A 22,308-nucleotide genomic window follows, 5' to 3' on the forward strand; every position below is an offset into this window, starting at 1 on the left:
AACACAAGGATCTGTTCTGGTTCTCGATCTCCATGCTTCCATGAGGTCAGATCATCTCAAGGCATAACGTGAGCTGCCACAGCTAAGATGATGACACACAGCTTTAATTATCGATAGCCCCTGAGGACCCTGACGCTCTTGGCTCTCTGATCCAATGGCTTAGCAGAATTTCTAATTAGATGAGTAGTAATTTTCTCAAACTAAATTAGGAGAAAACAAAAATCTTTGTGATTGTCAAACATGGAAACAGTGAGGGTATTAGAGATAAACTTGATCCCTTAGGCTTAAAAATCAAGACAGACGTAAGAATTGAGGGGTAAATCACACATTAGCCAGATTACTAGATAGATAGATAGATAGATAGATAGATAGATAGATAGATAGATAGATAGATAGATAGATAGATAGATAGATAGATAGATAGATAGATAGATAGATAGATAGATAGATAGATAGATAGATAGATAGATAGATAGATAGATAGATAGATAGATAGATAGATAGATAGATAGATAGATAGATAGATAGATAGATAGATAGATACTTTATTAATCCCAAGGGGAAATTCACAGGTCTGCATTTTTTCATTTGAGGAATATAGCAAAAGTTAAACCATTTATACATTTACAAGACACTGAAAAATTCATTCACCCTTTTGTTTTTAGTTGACTGGATTACTGTAATGTCTGCGGTGGGCTGGCGCCCTGCCTGGGGTTTGTTTCCTGCCTTGCCCTCCTGTGTTGGCTGGGATTGGCTCCAGCAGACCCCCGTGACCCTGTAGTTAGGATATAGTTGGATAATGGATGGATGGATGGATTACTGTAACGCACTCCTGACAGTTAAGAAAGACATCAATCGACTGCAATGAGTGAAGAATGCAGCAGCCAGAAACTGAACAAGGAAAAGAAAATCTGAGTACATCTCATTGGTGTAAATTGGCTACTTGTGTCATTACAAATTGACATTAAAATGCTACTAATGCAGTGCCGGATTAACCAATAGGCACATGTAGCATATGCTACGGGCCCCCCAAATGGTGGACCCAATATTTAATGAAAAAGTGTAGCATTGAAAAACTGGTCTTTAAAAATATTATCTTTACGTTTTTAAACTGTAAATTTCTTACACAACAAAACTTTAGGGGCCCAACACATAAAATTCACATAAATATTATAAGATTCTTATTATAATCGAGAGTAAAATAATTATTTAGTCCGGTTTGAACTGTTCAGAATCTAAACTTCAGATGATGCAGACCAAAAGGGCCCTCAAATTTGAAATGTGCTACGGGCCCCCAAAGCTCTTAATCCGGCCCTGTACTAATGGTTTATAAAGACTTAAATAATCTTTGGAATGCCTGTCTCCCTAAATATCCGAGTTGTAACCTTACATCTTTGAAGGTTTGCTTATAATTTCAAGAGCCAAACTTTAAAGAAGTAATGGAGTGGCCTTTTGTTGTGATGCACCCAAAATGTGGAATACTTTACGGATAGAAATTCGCCAGTCTAGTACTGTGGATCATTTTAAAGAACCGTTAAAAGCCCATTATTTTAATTTGGCGTTTTCATCACTACATTTTAATTGTATTCCTCATAGACTATATGGGCATAGAATGATCCCATTCTTCAGTGGTCCACAATCTGTACTAATCTCGACTATGTTCTGCTGCTTTTTACAGTTCTTCTGTGGTAGTGAACTATGCCACCGTCACCTGATCAAGGCACCGTGAAGCTCCTTGTGTTGATGGATTGAAGACCACAAGACCAACATCATCACTTACTAGCATGTGAAGCCTAAAAACAAAGAAGACTGATTTAGGAACATTGGGGGGCTACGCGATTTTTATTGCCTTGGAACCCCTGCAGATTTTTTTTTCTCCAGCCTAACTGGATTTTTCTTTTTTTTTTGTCCTCCTGGCCATCTGACCGTGCCTTTTGCCTTTGTCACTTATTCTTTAATATTGTTGCCTAATCTTATTTGTATCCCATATATCACTTTCTTTATGTCATTTTTGTAATGCACTTTGAGCTACATTACCTATCAGAAAATGTGCGGTATAAATAAATGTTGTTGTTGCTGTCATCTATTATTGCAGTACAGTGCATTTCTTATCTTTCTGTTACACTAGGGGGCTCCGCCCCCTGCTCGCTTCGCTCGCCAACCCCTGGTGTTGGGAATGACAAAGAGCGTGATGTATGAATGAGATATAGAATAGTGTGACGGTGTAGATGATGCAAATAGAAAGCAAAGAATAAAGTGTGTGGCACAGTGTAAAGGTTTATTTGAAAATTTCTTTGTACACGCCGTTTAAGTGTAAAAGGTAATTCCAGCTCAGAACTTGTAAGGTCATTTAAGATGGTTATTGTTGTGATCAGAGTCAAGTTTGTCAGAGCTTAGAAAGAGTTGTGTCTCTCCAGGAAGTAATGGAATGACTTGGGTATTAATGTTTTCCACATTAATATTTTTTGGACATAATATAGTGCGTTGTGTTAAAAGGGGCATTTGGTCTAATGAGATTGCTGTTCCAAATGTCTCTGTAACTAAGTTGTCGCAGATAAAGGCTTGAGGAATTGTAATAATATGTGGCTGAAGTCCAGCTGTATTGGTGAGTGTACCATAATTGTTATGATCTGGTTCTGGACATCGTATCTTTTTTACTAACTGTATCTTTTGAAAGCAATGCCAATTGTCTGCGTATTTTAAGGTGCACTGAACAATAGCTGAGTGCATGGCATCTGGAAGAATAGCTAATCACTGTCTAAAATCTCCTCCTCATAAAAGTACCTTTCCTTCAAATCGAATATTATTATTCATAAACGTTTGTAGAAGTTTATGAATGGTGTTGAGTAAGTGACTTCATGCCATTGAACATTCATCAATAAACAACATTTTTTCAAGACGGATGTCACGTGCAGTGCCACCGTTAATGTTCATAGTGGATTCCGATTTGTAGGATCTAATGCAGTTGATAAAGATTTCACTTTCAGGTACATCGTCAGTTATAAGCCTCTGTAGATATTCAGTATATGAATGTAAAGAAGGCAGTCTAATTTGACCCTTTTGACAACAACGTGTAAATGTATAACTTGTATTTCCAGTTGTTTCTTCAGGGAAGTGAACTGAATGACAATGATTGCAAATGACATTCATTAATCCGAATGAATTTTACTGGTGTATGTTTTTCTTGTGCCGTTTGAGAGGCGCGTTGTTGCATGTGTAGTATTTGGGACGTGTTGTTTTGGAGCTGTAATCGATTTGCCTGTGCTGTGTGAGAAGTCCGTTGTAGCCTTCGCTGCCATTAACGTATGTCTGAGACGGGAGGTGTTTCGTTTTGAATCCGTGCCTGTTGCGATGCAGCACTTTGATTGATAGTTTGCGTCATGTGGATCTAGGATGTAGATTTGTGCATATTTGCGTTGTTGATTTGTTTCAGGGTGCACTGTTCCAATGCGATGCAGTATTTGTGCACATATGCGAAAGTAGTATGGGCCATTGCCTTTTGGTGGCCTGATATTTACTCCGGTATATGCAAAAGCAAATGAACCATTGTAGGATCTAATGCAGTTCATAAAGTTTTTACTTTTAGGTACATCGTTAGTTAGAAGCTTTAGTTGAGCTTTGCGTTTTTGGAGTCGAGACATTTTTTCTTTTAGAAATATGGATAAGTAATAAGGAGTATTGCACTCACTGTTAATATGGAGCCTTTTCTGCGGTTGAACGGTTAATAGTGCCTTATTGTAATGAGATCCACCTATGCTGCATAGCCGTCTATTTTGTTGTTTCTTTCGTGTTCGTGTGTTTGTTCCTGTTATCCTTTCCTTTTCGTTTTGTACCCGTGACCGTGTATTCATGACTTGTTTCTTTCTCAGCATGCGAAATATGGATAGGTAATAAGAAGGATCGCAGTCACTGTTAATATGTTTCTTTTTCTGCAGTTGAACGGTTAATAGTGCTTTATTGTAAGGAGATCCACCAATGCTGACACCTATGCTGTCTAGTGTGAAGGTGTTGATGTTCACTTTAGAATATGTGGCTTTGGGTGTCACTTCTTATGGATGTGTGTGGGGGGGGGGGGGGGGGTTGAGGATTGTTGTCGCGCGAGCGTCTTCTTTCTTTTTGTGTTCCTGTGTCTTGTTGAATCCCCCTCTTTGTGTGTGTCCCGTCCCTTGCTTGAAGGGCCTGTGGGGTGGTTTTGTGTTCTTTTTTTTGTGTTCCATGGGCTTGTTGAATCCCCCTCTTGGTGTGTGTCCCGTCCGGTGCCTGTAGGGGGGGGGGGGTGCCTTGCTGTTGTGCGCGAGCCTCTTTTTTTTTTTTTTTTTTTTTTGGGTCTAGTTTCGTGTGCAATGTGTTTCGTGCTTTGCTTGCGTTTGAATACTTTTTTATGTGCCGTTTCCTTTTTTCGGTGCTCTTTGCGCCTCATTTCTCAATTTTTCCTGTGCTCACTCCTTTTTTCTGTGGTCTTGTCCGCCTCTCGCGGCCCCTCATCCGCCTCTCTCGCCCTCTTCTATCCGCCTTTCTCGGCTCCTCAGCCGACCCTCGCGGACTCTTTTTGCGCCTGCGCAGTACGTCTTTTTGCAGCTACGGCCCATTGCCGGATGTGCCTGCGTCCATCATCCGGTTTAGCATTCTCGGTTAGTAATATGGATAGTGTCTTTCATATTTATGTATTATATTTTGTCTTTCACATTGCTGTATCTGTGTATCATATCATTTCTGTCACATCTCTTACAGTATATAGTGACTTCAGTATCTATTTATTATATAGCGTCTTCCACGTCTATCTCTCTACTGTTTGTATGACTGACATGCCCCCAGTAGTTTTGTTCCCATACCACTTTTTAAACCAGAATCCCATTTTTCTGTCAAATACGTGGAAACTGACCACAGTAATCATCATCCACCATTCTTTATTCCACAGACCAGACTCTGCTTTTAATTTCAGATGTTGCACAATGAAATAAACATAGAATGAACACAATTATTGGGACCTTCCCCTAATGTTCTGTAACACACTGTTTTCAGGTGAGAACTGCCATCAAGTCCTTCTCGTAGCTCTGGATGAGACTTCTGCTCCTCTCTCTGGGGTCAGCTTTACTCTTGTGGTCACATCCAGGAAAGCTGCCTGCAGTCCCATGGACCTTAAACATCTCAATCATATTAGCTACTGTGGTCACTAGAGCATGACGTACTTTGGAGATGTTCTTCTAGCCTTTATCGTGGATGTGCTTGGCTGTGACCTTCTTCCTTTCCTCCTCTTCTTTTCTTATTGTTCATTGTGAGGCACACCATGACACAACACAGTTCAGGTAGGACTTTGCTGAGTGACTGAAGACCCCGGTGACACTCATTAATGGAATCAGTCTGCTTGAGATGTCACAGCAGTCCAGTGAGTTCTTTTAACTGCTAAGGACTCCCAATAATTTTCTCCCTGCCATTTTCATTTGTTTTAACATTTAAAGTATGTGAAGTTGAGATCCCAAAGCTCTGTGGAATAAAGAATGGTGGATACCAAGTACATTTGTCAAGTTTCATTTATTTTGCATAAAACTGTGGTTCATATTTAAACAAATATGTATGGCTGATTCTGTATATACAGTCATCTGAAAAAGTAAGTGCACCTTGTTTTTTTATTTTTTAACATACAGAATCCTCACAGAGTCTTCAGACTGCTTCACTTTTTCACATTTTTTATGTTGAAGCCTTCTGGTAAAATCGTTTAAATTTATTTTCCTTCAATAAGCAACACTCAGTACCCCAGAATTTGGCTCAGGCACATCCCATTCTATCAGTCATCGTTAAGATGTTTCTACACCTTGTTTGGAGTCCACCAGTGGTCAATTTAACTGATTGGACGTGATTAGGAAAGGCACACTTGTCTAGAGAAGGTCCACAGTGGACTAGAACCAAGCCTTGATGTTGAATGAATTGCCTTCAATGCTTAGAAACAGATCTGGGGAAAGATATTCAAAAATTCTGCAACATTGAACGTTCTCAAGATAACAGTGACCTCCATAATTTTTAGTTGGAATATGTTTAGAACATCTGTCAGTCTTCCTACAGCAATCAATGAAGGAGGACCTTCATAAGGGAGGTGACCAAAAACCTAATGGTCACTAGCTAAGTTTCCATCCAGTTTTTTGCGACGTTTTGCTATCGACAAACAGAATATCCGTAAAAAAAATGTGTGAAATTTTCTGTCTCCAGCCTGTTTCCATCAAACTGGCTTTTTATCGATAAAATGGTGTGCGTGATGACGTCATCCCCCCCCAAAACGAACTGTCGCATAACTTTTGTTGTATCGCGAAAAAAATCTGCCCTTGAGCCGTTTCCATACATAATTTTGTGTATGTCGCAAATTATCTACCTTTTGTTTTCCACGTTACACCCCCTCCACTAAACAAAGAAACAAAGAAATGGAGAGATTATTCAGACAGTTTTTTGAAATTTGCCAGCTTACTGTTATTTCAGTTTCACAAATAATTGGAATTGTACATAATATCCGAAGACGACAGCAGAATGAAGCAGTTGCTTGTCTGATAGCCCTAGAGCTCGAAGAAAGTACCCCAGTGCGACGAAAACCACGGGTATGGGAGAGACGACGGAATAAGACCTTCTGGGAGGAGGTGGTGGAGAGACACTTAACAGAAAATCTCTGGCTGCAACATTTTATAATGACACGGCCGACGTTTGAGATGTTGTGTGGATTCATTAGTCCTGATGTTGCGCCCATCACAGGTTGCCAACGACCACCGGTTCCAACCCAAAAGCGGATTGCCATCGTCCTTTACAAGCTGGCAACCTGCGCCGAGTATAGAGTAGTTGGAGAAACTTTCGGGGTTAGTAAAACTACAGTCCTTCGATGTGTATATGCTGTGTGCACCGCTATTAAAGAAAAATTAATGCAGCGTTATATCAGACTTCCGACTGTAGCGGAGGCCAATGAAATTGCATACTGCAATTCCTTGGTGCATCTTGTGCCACAGATTTACGGTGCGCTGGATGGCACGCATGTGCCTATTCTTCCCCCGACGGAAGGCTACCGCGATTACATTAATCGCAAAGGGTGGCCATCTATCGTTCTCCAGGCCCTTGTTGATGACAGGTGCATGATATGAGACATTTGCGTTGGCACTCCTGGAAGTGCCCATGATGCAGCTGTGTTTGCAGCATCGGATCTGTACAGCTGAGCCTACCTTTCAACATCCCTTCTCAGTGCGATAACAACTGAATTAGTACTGTAACCTGTTTCCCTTAAGGTTTTTAATTAAAACTGAAATTTGAATTAATACAAAATAACGACGTTTAATCAAAAAAAAAAACTCTCTTCATCAGACCATGCGAGCCGCTCCGCCATTCTCGTTTTGATTGCACGTGATGAAAATGTGACACATTTATTTGCGTTAAAGCCCTTTTTTCCGACAAAAAGTGTTTCCAATGTAGTTTTTGCGACATCTGAAGTATCGACATGGAATTTATGCGCTAAAGTTAAATGGAAAAATATTATGTCGACATGTACAACATTTTATCGATAATTAGCATTTCCATCAGCTATATCGGTAAAAAAATTTGAAGCGCTAAATATTTTTTCGCAAAAACTCCTTGGATGGAAACCTGGCTACTGTGGCTGAGCTCCAGGAGACTTTTGTTTACATTGGAGAAGCTTCCAGAAGGACAGCAACTACTACAATACTCAAGTAATCTGTGCTTCATGGCACTCTAATCAGACAACACTCACTTAGAGTTTTCAAAAAGGCACATAAAGGACACTCAGACTGTGAAAAACAAGATTCTCTGGTTTGATGAAACCAACATTGAACTGCTAGGCCTCAATTCTAACTGTCACATCTGGAGGAAACCCGGCACCATTCATCACCTGTACAATACCATTCCAACGGTGAAGCCTGGTGATGACTGGGAGACCAGTTAGCACTCTGGGAAAGCTGAACAGGACAAAGAGCAGAGACGTCTTTAATGAAAATCTGCTCAGAGAACTCTGGACCTCAGTCTGGGCCAAAGGTTTACCTTCCAATAACCCAAGGCACAAAGCAAGGACCTGAATATCTCTGGAGAGTTCAGTGGGATATTTCAGTTTTTATTTTTAATTTCAATGTCTCAAATCCTGTTTTCACTTTGTCATTCTGGGGTCTTGGGTATTGCCTGATGTGGGAAAATAATTTAAATGATATTAGTACAAACTGCAACATAATAAAATGTAAAAGGTTAAAGGGGTCTAAAGACTTACTGTATGTGGACATATCCACCTTTGATCTTCTGTTAAAGAGTGTCTTTAGATGAAGGTGATGAAAAATAACAAACATCAGGACACATTTACGTCCTGTAGTCCTTTGTAAAATTTAAATAAACATAAATGCAAATTTACCATTTGGAAAAAGTAAGTCAATCCCCCCAATTGATCAGCACCTCAAATGCCTCAAATTAGAATCAGGTGCAGATGATGAGAACATCACGAGAGAGGATCTCGTCTGACCCTGTTCTCTTATTTAAACCTCAAACATTGTGTTTGCTCTGATGGGCTGGTGTCCTGTCCAGGGTTTGTCCCCCACCTTGCACCCTGTGCTAGCTGGGATAGGCTCCAGAATACCCCTGCGACTCTGTTCAGGACAGAGCGGTATAGAGAATGACTGACTGATTGGCATTTTGTTTGGTTTGCTCTTTGTTGAAGTTCGTGTTATCATCATGCCAAGATCAAAATGGCTCTCTGAAGCTGTCCGAATATCTGGGAAGGAATTTAAAGAGATCTCCAAACAAAAAATGTTAGAGAAAGAAGTCTCTAAGAAGGCCAAAAGTTTATCATGACCTCCATGTAGCACTTGTCACTGTTGATGTCAAAGTGCATAAGACTACCATTAGAAAGAAACTGCACACAGATGTGCTATCAGAAAGAACATCAGAGCAACACTAAAATTTGTCCATGAACCCTTAGGCAAAGGTCAGTGCTTTTGGGAAAATGTGCTCTGGATAGATGAGGCAAAGGTATAGATATTTGGTCACAGTACCAGAAGACATGTTTGGTGATAACCAAAGGCAGCATATGACCAGAAGAACCTGATACCAACTGTAGACCATGGTGGGGGAAATATTCTGGTTTGGGGCTAATTTGTTAAATCAGGGTCTGGGCAACACACCATTACATACTCCATCAAAGGATCCATTATGAATTCTCCATTGTACTAGAAAGTGCTTGGTGATAATGTGAGGAGTTTGAAGCTCATCGTGACAATGAACTTAAATATACCAGCACATCCACCAAGTAATGGCTTCCAACACAACTCGGAGTCCTGCCACATGCAAAAGTTCGCTGACGACACTGCTATCGTGGGCTGCATCAGGAATGGACAGGAGGAGGAGTATAGGGACCTAATCAATGACTTTGTTAAATGGTGCGACTCAAACCACTTACACCTGAACACCAGCAAAACCAAGGAGCTGGTGGTGGATTTTAGGAGGCCCAGACCCCTCATGGACCCAGTGATCATCAGAGGTGACTGTGTCCAGATGGTGCAGAACTATAAATACCTGGGAGTGCAGCTGGATGATAAATTAGACTGGACTGCCAATACTGATGCGCTGTGCAAGAAAGGACAGAGCCGACTATACTTCCTTAGAAGGCTGGCGTCCTTCAACATCTGCAATAAGATGCCTCAGATGTTCTATCAGACGGTTGTGGCGAGCACCCTCTTCTACACGGTGGTGTGCTGGGGAGGCAGCATTAAGAAGAAAGACGCCTCACGCCTGGACAAACTGGTGAGGAAGGCAGGCTCTATTGTTGGCATGGAGCTGGACAGTTTAACATCTGTGGCAGAGCGACGGACGCTGAGCAGACTCCTATTAATCATGGAGAATCCACTGCATCCACTAAACAGGATCATCTCCAGACAGAAGAGCAGCAGCTTCAGCGACAGACTGCTGTCACCATCCTGCTCCACTGACAGACTGAGGAGATCGTTCATCCCCCATACTATTTGACTCTTCAATTCCACCTGGGAGGGTGGTAAACGTTAACATTATATAAAGTTATTGTCTGTTTTTACCTGTATTATTATCAATCTTTAATTTAATATTATTTTTTGTATCAGTAAGGTGCTGCTGGAGTATGTGAATTTCCCCTTAAGATTAATAAAGTATCTATCTATCTATCTATCTATCTATCTATCTATCTATCTATCTATCTATCTATCTATCTATCTATCTATCTATCTATCTATCTATCTATCTATCTATCTATCTATCTATCTATCTATCTATCTATCTATCTATCTATCTAAAAGAAAGAAATGGAAGATTCTAGAATGTCCATGTCAAAGCCTGGAAATGAATCCCACAGAGATGCTCTGGGTGGGGGGGATTTTAAATGAGATATCACACAGCTGAAAGCATTCTGCATGGAAGAGTGATAAAAAAGTCCTAGTCAATGTTAGTGACTGCTAGACAGTCAGAGGAATCGACGACTTTTAGGGCAATACTAGCAATTAGAGACAAGATGAGACTTGAAATGGCACAACTGTTCACTCTTCATTGTATACATTTTTGCAAAAAAAACATTTTTTAAAATTTCAATAACCTATCCATTATCTATAAATGCTATTTAAATGAAGCTGACATGTTGATATGTCTACATATGTTAAATAAGAAAAAAAAAATCATGTTGAGTACTTACTTTTTCATGACTGTATATGTATATATTAATGGTGGGTTTTATATACTGTATATATGTGTGAATAACATTGGGCTTCTTTCATTGCATGCAGTGTGCTGTATAAATAATATAATAAGTTATTTTTTATTAATATTGTAAGGGAATAACTACAACAGAAAAGCAACAGAAAGGAGAGACCAGAAAACAGAAAGAAAAAAGAACAGGAAGTGAAAAGAAAAAAGTCAAAAGAGCAATGACGGTAGGACTTGAGTGACAGGAGGACCTGACACAGTCAGAAGGGTTTTATTTGATGTGTGTTTTTAGTTCGCTCCACACTTAAGAGAGTCAAGTCTAACAGAGTGCTTTGGGGACTCACTGCCTGAATCTCTCTGTCTCCATAATGCACCAGTCACAGGACCCCATCACCAACAGCTCACCAGTCACACCACACTTTCTGATGGCCACACTTTTACAGTATATCATAAGCCTGACCTGAGATATTAAAAGAGAAATGAGTTCTATTGTGTCGATCCATTCAGTCAAAGCACAAACTCACATTGTAAAAACTCCTCTCTGCTCTGAAGTTCAGGAGGCTGGAGGGCGAAAATGGGAGCTTCATGACCTGAAAATAAAAGAAAAGAGTAGAAAGTGTGAAGGTGGCATTCAATTCTTAAACACGTACAGTATTGCTAATGCAGAGCAGTTAAAGCCCAAAATCTGACAGTGCAGAAGCAGCATGCAGTGTTCAAGCACAGAAATCTATTAATACAGTGAACCCTTGACTTACAAACTCAATTCGATCGCGAGGGCTGGTTGTAACTCAAGTTGGTTGTAAGTCAAGACTATTTGGCTGCAGGAAGGAAGGAGGAGGAGAATGAAATGGAAGGTGGTTATTGTTTGGAAGGAGCCTCCTTATACAAATCTTTTCTTTGTAAAATTGTTGAGATGGTGGATTTCGACATGCTGTACATATTAGCGAGATCGGTCACATGAACACCACTCTCATATTTCCGCACAATTTCCTTCTTTGTTTTGATTGTGATCGTTTTCTTTACCTTCGTTACCTTCTCTTCCTTCCTTAGCAATTATCAAAAAAAATTATATAAATCACTGCACTGACCGAAATTACGTCCACAAACACATGTATCTGGGCTCCAACTGACGCTTACGAACGCTCTCGGTTGTTTGTTTACAATTGCGTAAGCGGATACACGTGACCGCATTCGGGTCGTAATGCAAGATGTTGGTCATAAATCAAAACCAAAATTTTGGTCGTAAATCAAGTTGTTCGCATGTCAGGCCAGTCGTATATCAAGGGTCGACTGTATATCAATACATAGAGTATGTGGGCACAGTATATGCAGTGGATTCAGAAAGTATCGAGACCCCTTCACTTTCTGCACACTTTAGTATGTTGTACATTTAATTCTAACTCTAGTATACTTGACACTTTCAGGAAACACCATTACTGTCATGAACCAGTACTGTTTAAAAGTTATTTTGCAAGAAATCATTTTTTTAATTAGCTGAAGACCTTCCAGTAAGGTTACATTTCTTCAGCAACCTTGTAGCAGTGCTACGTGAATGGGGAGTGCTACATCTTAATTTGATTTGCGCAGAGTCGCGCCTTTCGTAACGTTGTCCAGTTTATGTTGCGTATGGTGCGTCTGTGTAAATGTTGTCCCCTGGAAACAAAAGGGGAAAGGAGAACGCTGCAGGACCGTGACCCCTTAAGGAAATTTTCCTGTTCACTCGTCAAGTCCGTGCAGATTATTTCTTATTTAAACGAGAGGAGGGAAATAAAGAGAAGAAAAAATAAACAGAACACAACATCGAACGCATCACGAGACACAGAGAAACGCCTATCCGGGTCGTTACATACCTAACCACAGTTTGCTGCTCTCAATGCCAGACCTGTAACGATCTCACCATTCTCACAAAACCCCGGGGTTCAGTAGTGTCAGGACATGCCGAGGACCATATGGTGAGACCCTTTCTTTTTTTATTTCAGGAGAGGAGCAAACAATCAAGTGCTTCCATATTGCAGTTACTGCTGGACAGTTTCTAACTGGTTCAAGGTAATTTCCATTAATCATTCTCTGGACAGTTTCCAGGACTTTACGTGTTTCTTGTTTCACTTCTTTTTCATTAATACATATTGTGAACATGCTGAATGTAGCCCCAAGGGGACGTGGCCAGTCCTCTGAAACCCCCTCTTAAACAGTGATTTAATTGGAAACAAATACGTTTTATTACCTCCTCTTTGCTCGATCAGCTGCAAGCTTGCTGCTGCTGCCATCCCGTGTGATCTGCATCTCACGCGGGCTTTAAACATTTAAAAGTCTGCACCGTAGCTGTCCTTTTGTCTCTCTTCCCCCAGACATCCTCTGCTCTTGTTGGGGGTCCCGCTCCTGAGGCGCACCCCTATGATGAGGAAGATTTTCTGTTCTTTTAATTGAGAGATGGAGAAGAAGAAGAAGACTTATGTTTGTTTGAAGTGTTTGAATAACGTTTTCGTCTCTGGAATTTCCTGGGTGTATCTGTGCAACTTTGTGACCCAAGCATGACAATATATTCACTTTAGTATTTGACATACTTTTGGTCCTTTTGCTTATTTTTGAATAGTTATTGGAAGAAGTACAGTTTGTTTAAGTCTGACACCCCTCAGATTGCCAGGCCACAGGTCTTGGCAGTGTAGTTGTACATGGCTGCAATGCAGTTGTCAAGGATTTGTTCCACTCCTTGGAGTTTGTGACCTTCTGTGTCATCAATTTGATGCTATAAATGAGTTCTGGGTAAACAATTCAGTGTCCAGTTTTTTTTTAAATTTTCTAAAAGACTTTTAGCTGCGTTACTTCGTGTTTGGTTTTGGTTTTGACTCCAATTTTGTTTATTGATCTCACTCTTGTCTAACAGTCTTGTCAGACAGTTCTGTTGTTTTCTTGCCTTTGACTTTTGCTTTCATCCTGACTTCACTTCCTGGTCCTATTAACTTGTGCGGTTTCACTCTGTAGCTTTAACTTCATTCTCTTCCTCCTTCTTCTTCTTCTGCTCCTCTACAATTCCCTGCATTTATAATGTGATGGTATCAGATGTCTCGCTCTGCACTGCCTCAGTCTGCTGTTCATCATTCATCATGTGTTTCAGAGTTTCTTTGACTCGTCATCAGCCATCGGTGACAGGACTCTTTCATGGGCATCCTGTGTTTATAAGTGTCACTGCATTTCTTTTCTTATCTCTTATCTCTTTAAACTCATCTGTCTATTATAAAAAAAAATCTTGGGAGGAAGACTAGGGAGACAAGATGTGATCTTCTCGGAAGACAATTTGAATTTCCCACGAAAGACACTTTAACGAGACAAGGCAGTGAGACAACATTTAAAACAAGCTGACGGACATCTAACCAAGCAGTTGTTGGAATGCTTTTGGCAGACAGACATCATGTGCTCCCACCTCTAAAAACAATGACAAGCAGAACGCGCAGCGCCAGCAGCAAGCCAGCAGATGATCCGATTGCTTCTCCTTAGCGTGTGTTCAGCCCTCCCCACCCCACCCCCATTCACAACGTGAGCGGCAGAGACGCGAAGTGGCAAAAGGACAGCTGCTGTACAGGCTTTGAAATGAGCCTGTGAGAAGTGTAAACATGACATCACGGGTCACTAGCGACCCAAGGTATGTAGACAAGGGGGCAAAGCATACATTTGCCATTTCTGCCCCTCAGTCTCCACTGAGTAACCACTCCACTCCACTCCACCCAGCAAACCATAATGAGTGAAGATATTTTTCTGAAATGTCTGCAAATTATTAAAAATCAAACACAGAAGTCTACTGTTTGTTTCCGGGGTCTGTCCACCTGTTCCCACCTCTTCCTCCCAGAATTCCTGAAATCCAGAATAACTGCTATCTTGGGCAGTCAACCTGAGGCAATAATCCAATGAAGATTTCCTTTATTAATATTTTACACATATTTGCTTTTCTTCCAAGGCTTTTCAGTTATATGGGATTGGCTGGAAGGTACCTGAAAACATTAACATTGTTTGTTTCACCTTGAAGGCTAGTATATAAAACTGCCTGAAATTGTTGATTCAACAGCTGAAGCTGCAATGGAACGCTAAATGGTCAATTGCACCATCTTATTGACATACAGTGCATCCGGAAAGTATTCACAGCGCATCACTTTTTCCACATTTTGTTATGTTACAGCCTTATTCCAAAATGGATTAAATTCATTTTTTTCCTCAGAATTCTACACACAACACCCCATAATGACAACGTGAAAAAAGTTTACTTGAGATTTTTGCAAATTTATACATAATTATTCACAGCCTTTGCCATGAAGCTCAAAATTGAGCTCAGGTTCATCCTGTTTCCCCTGATCATCCTTGAGATGTTTCTGCAGCTTCATTGGAGTCCACCTGTGGTAAATTCAGTTGACTGGACATGATTTGGAAAGGCACACACCTGTCTATAGAAGGTCCCACAGTTGACAGTTCATGTCAGAGCACAAACCAAGCATGAAGTCAAAGGAATTGTCTGTAGACCTCCGAGACAGGATTGTCTCGAGGCACATATCTGAGGAAGGTTACAGAAAAATTTCTGCTACTTTGAAGGTCCCAATGAGCACAGTGGTCTCCATCATCCGTAAGTGGAAGAAGTTCGAAACCACCAGGCTGGCCGGCCATCTAAACTGAGCGATTGGGAGAGAAGGGCCTTAGTCGGGGAGGTGACCAAGAACCCAATGGACACTCTGTCAGAGCTCCAGGGGTCCTCAGTGGAGACAGGAGAACCTTCCAGAAGGACAACCATCTCTGCAGCAATCCACCAATCAGGCCTGTATGGTAGAGTGGCCAGATGGAAGCCACTCCTTAGTAAAAGGCACATGGCAGCCCGCCTGGAGTTTGTCAAAAGGCACCTGAAGGACTCTCAGACCATGAGAAAGAAAATTCTCTGGTCTGATGAGACAAAGATTGAACTCTTTGGTGTGAATGCCAGGCGTCACGTTTGGAGGAAACCAGGCACCGCTCATCACCAGGCCAATACCATCCCTACAGTGAAGCATGGTGGTGGCAGCATCATGCTATGGGGATGTTTTTCAGCGGCAGGAACTGGGAGACTAGTCAGGATAAAGGGAAAGATGACTGCAGCAATGTACAGAGACATCCTGGATGAAAACCTGCTCCAGAGTGCTCTTGACCTCAGACTGGGGCGACGGTTCATCTTTCAGCAGGACAACGACCCTAAGCACACAGCCAAGATATCAAAGGAGTGGCTTCAGGACAACTCTGTGAATGTCCTTGAGTGGCCCAGCCAGAGCCCAGACTTGAATCCGATTGAACATCTCTGGAGAGATCTTAAAATGGCTGTGCACCGACGCTTCCCATCCAACCTGATGGAGCTTGAGAGGTGCTGCAAAGAGGAATGGGGTGAAACTGGCCAAGGATAGGTGTGCCAAGCTTGTGGCATCATATTCAAAAAGACTTGAGGCTGTAATTGCTGTCAAAGGGGCATCGACAAAGTATTGAGCAAAGGCTGTGAATACTTATGGACATGGGATTTCTCCATTTTTTTATTTTTAATAAATTTGCCAAAACTTCAAGTAAACTTTTTTCACTTTGTCATTATGGGGTGTTGTGTGTAGAATTCTGAGGAAAAAAATGAATTTAATCCATTTTGGAATAAAGCTGTAACATAACAAAATGTGGAAAAAGTGATGCGCTGTGAATACTTTCTGGATGCACTGTATTTTCTCACAAAACAAAATTTCCCCTTCAGTTACGGTGGAAACCAACCTTCTTTAAAAACATAACTGCTCCCATATATTTGTCCCCTCTCTGATTACAGGGGTGACAGGAGGGCCTGAAGTCAAACTAGAAGCAGCCACTTGATGTGAACAAACCAAGGCAGTCCAACTGCCAGTGAACGCACCCTAAGGAGAAGCAATCAGATCATCTGCTGGCTTGCTGCTGCTGCTGGCGCTGTGTGTTCTGCTTGTCGCTTGTTGTTGTTTTTAGAGCTAGAAGCACATGATGTCTGTCTGCCAAAAGCATTCCAACAACTGCTTGGTTAGATGTCTGACAACTTGTTTTAAATGTTGTCTCACTGCCTTGTCTCGTTAAAGTGGCTTTCACGGGACATCAAATTGTCTTCCGAGAAGATCACGTCTTGTCTCCTTAGTCTCTCTCCCAAGATTTTTTTTTTATAATAGAGAGATGAGTTTAAAGAGATAAGAGATAAGAAAAGAAATGCAGTGACACTTATAAACACAGGAAGCCCGTGAAAGAGTCCTGTCACCGATGGCTGATGTCCTGAAGCTGTCAAGGGAGTAATATGGTGGAATGTGGAATCTGTCTGACACAATGTATGGACTTCATTTAACCTCTGAGCAAGCTTGACCAGCTTAAAACAAATTTGTGTTCATTATTATTATTTAATAAAAAGATCAAATGAAATTCTTCACAATGTCAAATTAAAATTACTTTAGGAGAGACAAAAACAAAAGATATAAGAAGTATAATATTTTGCTTAAAATTTCAAAAACTGATTAGCAACAACTGCTCACTATTAGAATTTGATATCAGTAGGTCAGTAACTGTAAAAGGCACAATATATAATAAAACATCCTTGATATCAAAGACTGATAAATGTTAAAGAGCTGGCTTCCTTAATGTCCTCTTGTCATCATTCTATTTCTCCAAAAGAGGACAATAAGAGGACATTGAGTGGCCTTTCACAACACCATGAACAGACGCTGTACCTGATGGCCTCCATGTCTTGATGTCCCACTGGCTGATCTTCTTCACACTCTTCATCAGACATGACAGTTCCTTTCTCAGGTCCTCAGAAGAGAAATCAGCAGTGACCGTGAAGCTGAGCGAGTCTCCATCAGGAGGAAGGACACAGCGAGATGAGAAAGTCTGCATCAGGATAGAAGAGAGGATGAGATTTATAACACTTCACTCTGTCCCGGATGATACTGCTATAATTCACCATGCTTTAATTGATGTAGTCGAATTGGATTATAAATTAACCTCAAACTGACCTTGATACTGACAAGATTAAGTATGATGAATTCATTAATTTAAAGAAAAAGGCCTAGTGAAACAGACAGAGCAGAGAACAAAATACAATAAAAGTGATACACAGGTCACAAAAGTAAATTACAACAATCAGACCCGTAACCCAACACCCCCAACACATAAACGTATAGAAAAATGTTAAGACAATAGACAACATACAACATCCTCAATGTTTTGTCACTTCCGACAAGAACTGGTGGTCTTTTTCACAGTCTCCAGGCCCACTATCCCAGAGTTAAAAGTTTGTATATAGCTCACCCAATCTCGATCCTCCAAACTGTCCTGTTCATGTCTTGATGTTACACATTAAAAAAGCCAAGACGGACCATAAGAGGAGCATAGAGTCCCACCTGTCCAGCCACAATACACGGGAGGTGTGGCAGGGAATACAAAACATCACAAACTACAGAGGCTGTGATGCAACAACAGGAGATCTGAGTGCGCCGCTAACAGAGGAGCTAAACTGCTTCTTTGCTCGCTTTGAGTCATCACAACAGCAGCACTCACCTGCTCCAGCCCTGCTCCCACCCTCACCAGGTTCCTGCACCACTCTACTCACTGTAAAGGGGCACGATCTCAGACGGGTGCTCCTGGCAGTGAACCCCAAGAAGGCTGTTGGCCCAGATGGAGAGCCTGTTAGAGTGTTCAGAGCGTGTGCCCACCAGCTCTCTTTTATCTTCACCAAAATCTTCACCCTCTCCCTATCCCAGGCAGTCATTCCGTCCTGCCTAAAATCATCCACAATCATTCCAGTGCCGAAGAAGTCTCCAATCACCAGCCTAAATGATTATCGCCCTGTGGCCCTCACTCCAGTAATCATGAAGTGCTTTGAGAGACTGGTTCTTGCCTGAAGAAGGGGCCTGAGTTGCCTCGAAAGCGGCCACAGCACTGCCCCCTGTGGAACACCACTCTTCATCCATCCATTCATTCATTGTCTCCCGCTTATCCGAGGTCGGGTCGCGGGGGGCAGCAGCTTGAGCAGAGATGCCCAGACTTCCCTCTCCCTGGCCACTTCTTCTAGCTCTTCCGAGAGAATCCCAAGGTGTTCCCAGGCCAGTCGAGAGACATAGTCCCTCCAGCGTATCCTGGGTCTTCCCCGGGGCCTCCTCCCGGTTGGACGTGCCCGGAACACCTCCCCAGGGAGGCGTGCAGGAGGCATCCTGATCAGATGCCCGAGCCACCTCATCTGACTCCTCTCGATGCGGAGGAGCAGCGGCTCTACTCTGAGCCCCTCCCGGATGACTGAGCTTCTCACCCTATCTTTAAGGGAGAGCCCAGACACCCTGCGGAGGAAACTCATTTCAGCCGCTTGTATTCGCGATCTCGTTCTTTCGGTCACTACCCATAGTTCATGACCATAGGTGAGGGTAGGAACATAGATCGACTGGTAAATTGAGAGCTTCGCCTTGCGGCTCAGCTCCTTTTTCACCACGACAGACCGATGCAGAGCCCGCATTACTGCGGATGCCGCACCGATCCGCCTGTCGATCTCGCGCTCCATTCTTCCCTCACTCGTGAACAAGACCCCGAGATACTTGAACTCCTTCACTTGGGGCAGGATCTCGCTACCAACCCTGAGAGGGCACTCCACCCTTTTCCGGCTGAGGACCATGGTCTCGGATTTGGAGGTGCTGATTCTCATCCCAGCCGCTTCACACTCGGCTGCGAACCGATCCAGAGAGAGCTGAAGATCACGGCCTGATGAAGCAAACAGGACAACATCATCTGCAAAAAGCAGTGACCCAATCCTGAGCCCACCAAACCGGATCCCCTCAACGCCCTGGCTGCGCCTAGAAATTCTGTCCATAAAAGTTATGAACAGAATCAGTGACAAAGGGCAGCCCTGGCGGAGTCCAACTCTCACTGGAAACGGGTTCGACTTACTGCCGGCAATGCGGACCAGGCTCTGGCAACGATCGTACAGGGACCGAACAGCCCTTATCAGGGGGGCCGGAACCCCATACTCTCGGAGTACCCCCCATAGGATTCCCCGAGGGACACGGTCGAATGCCTTTTCCAAGTCCACAAAACACATGTAGACTGGTTGGGCAAACTCCCATGCACCCTCCAGGACCCTGCTAAGGGTATAGAGCTGGTCCACTGTTCCGCGACCAGGACGAAAACCACACTGTTCCTCCTCGACTATCCGATGGACCCTCCTCTCCAGAACCCCCGAATAGACTTTTCCAGGGAGGCTGAGGAGTGTGATCCCTCTGTAGTTGGAACACACCCTCCGGTCCCCCTTCTTAAAGAGGGGGACCACCACCCCGGTCTGCCAATCCAGAGGCACTGTCCCTGATGTCCATGCGATGTTGCAGAGGCGTGTCAGCCAAGACAGTCCTACAACATCCAGAGCCTTGAGGAACTCCGGGCGTATCTCATCCACCCCCGTGGCCCTGCCACCAAGGAGTTTTTTGACCACCTCGGTGACCTCAGTCCCAGAGATGGGGGAGCCCACCTCTGAGTCCCCAGGCTCTGCTTCCTCATTGGAAGGCATGTTAATGGGATTGAGGAGGTCTTCGAAGTACTCCCCCCACCGACCCATAACGTCTCGAGTCGAGGTCAGCAGCGCACCATCCCCACCATATACAGTGTTGACACTGCACTGCTTCCCCTTCCAGAGACGCCGGATGGTGGACCAGAATCTCCTCGAAGCCGTCCGAAAGTCGTTCTCCATGGCCTCCCCAAACTCCTCCCACGCCCGAGTTTTTGCCTCAGCAACCACCAAAGCCGCATTCCGCTTGGCCTGCCGGTACCTATCAGCTGCCTCCAGGGTCCCACAGGACAAAAGGGTCCTGTAGGACTCCTTCTTCAGCTTGACGGCATCCTTCACCGCCGGTGTCCACCAATGGGTTCGGGGATTGCCGCCACAACAGGCACCGACCACCTTACGGCCACAGCTCCGGTCAGCTGCCTCAACAATAGAGGCACGGAACATGGCCCATTCGGACTCAATGTCCCCCACCTCCCTCGGGATGTGGTTGAAGTTCTGCCGGAGGTGGGAGTTGAAGCTACTTCTGACAGGGGGCTCTGCCAGACGTTCCCAGCAGACCCTCACAACACGTTTGGGCCTACCACGCCTGACCGCCATCCTCCCCCACCATCGAAGCCAACTCACCACCAGGTGGTGATCAGTTGACAGCTCCGCCCCTCTCTTCACCCGAGTGTCCAAGACATGTGGCCGCAAGTCCGACGACACGACCACAAAGTCGATCATCGAACTGAGGCCTAGGGTGTCCTGATGCCAAGTGCACATATGAACACCCCTATGCTTGAACATGGTGTTCGTTATGGACAATCCGTGACGAGCACAGAAGTCCAATAACAAAACACCGCTCGGGTTCAGATCGGGGGGGCCATTCCTCCCAATCACGCCCTTCCAGGTCTCACTGTCATTGCCCACGTGAGCATTGAAGTCTCCCAGCAGAACGAGAGAGTCCCCAGAAGGTATGCCCTCTAGCACACCCTCCAGGGACTCCAAAAAGGGTGGGTACTCCGAACTGCTGTTCGGTGCATATGCACAAACAACAGTTAGGACCCGTCCCCCCACCCGAAGGCGAAGGGAGGCTACCCTCTCATCCACCGGGGTAAACCCCAATGTACAGGCTCCAAGTTGGGGGGCAATAAGTATACCCACACCTGCTCGGCGCCTCTCACCGGGGGCAACTCCAGAGTGGTACAGAGTCCAGCCCCTCTCAAGGAGATTGGTTCCAGAGTCCAAGCTGTACGTCGAGGTGAGTCCGACTATATCTAGCCGGAACCTCTCAACTTCGCGCACAAGCTCAGGCTCCTTCCCCTTCAGAGAGGTGACATTCCACGTCCCAAGAGCCAGCTTCTGTAGCCGAGGATCGGACCGCCAAGGTCCCCGCCTTCGGCCACCACCCAACTCACACTGCACCTGACCTCCTTGGCCCCTCCCATAGGTGGTGAGCCCATGGGAAGGGGGACCCACGTTGCCTCTTCAGGCTGTGCCCGGCCGAACCCCATGGGTGCAGGCCCGGCCACCAGGCGCTCGCCATCGAGCCCCACCTCCAGGCCTGGCTCCAGAGTGGGGCCCCGGTGACCCGCGTCCGGGCAAGGGAAAACGCCATCCAAAATTGTTTTTCTTCATAGGAGGTTTGTTTAACCACTCTTTGTCTCATCCCTCACCTAGGACCAGTTTGCCTTGGGTGGCCCTACCAGGGGCATAAAGCCCCGGACAACAGAGCTCCTAGGATCATTGGGACACGCAAACCCCTCCACCACGATAAGGTGGCGGTTAAAGGAGGGGAACACCACTCTTAACATCAGCCAATTCTGATGAGGTTCCTCGCACCATCACCCTCTGCTTCCTGTGTCTGAGCCAATTCTGCACCCATCTAAAAACATCACCCTGAACTCCCACTTCTTTTAGTTTGATGCCCACCCTCTCATGTGTCACCTTATCAAATGCTCCACTTTGATTGTATCCTTTTGTTGCCTCCTCATAGTAGTCACCTTATGTGACTCAGGCGCTGCTGAGACTGGCAGCCTTTTCAGCAGCTCCATGTTTGTGAATTTCCCCTTGGGATTAATAAAGTATCTATCTATCTATCT

General features: G+C 43.8%; 1 protein-coding gene across 6 annotated transcripts in view; it reads right to left on the minus strand.

Annotated features, from left to right (window-relative positions):
• Positions 1–22,308, minus strand: part of LOC114641128 (tripartite motif-containing protein 16-like) — a 377,528-nt gene that overhangs the window by 345,839 nt on the left and 9,381 nt on the right. For 5 of the 6 annotated variants that reach the window (XM_051925845.1, XM_051925842.1, XM_051925843.1 and 2 more), the window contains exons 4-5: positions 17,412–17,571; positions 11,214–11,279 (exon numbers count right to left, since the gene is read on the minus strand). In XM_051925845.1, coding sequence (XP_051781805.1) covers positions 11,214–11,279; positions 17,412–17,571 — 226 coding nt within the window. The remainder of the gene's footprint in view (positions 1–11,213; positions 11,280–17,411; positions 17,572–22,308) is intronic. The other variant, XM_051925846.1, reaches the window with a different exon arrangement.

This window comes from Erpetoichthys calabaricus, chromosome 4, assembly GCF_900747795.2.
Source record: "Erpetoichthys calabaricus chromosome 4, fErpCal1.3, whole genome shotgun sequence".
Lineage (NCBI taxonomy): Eukaryota > Metazoa > Chordata > Cladistia > Polypteriformes > Polypteridae > Erpetoichthys > Erpetoichthys calabaricus.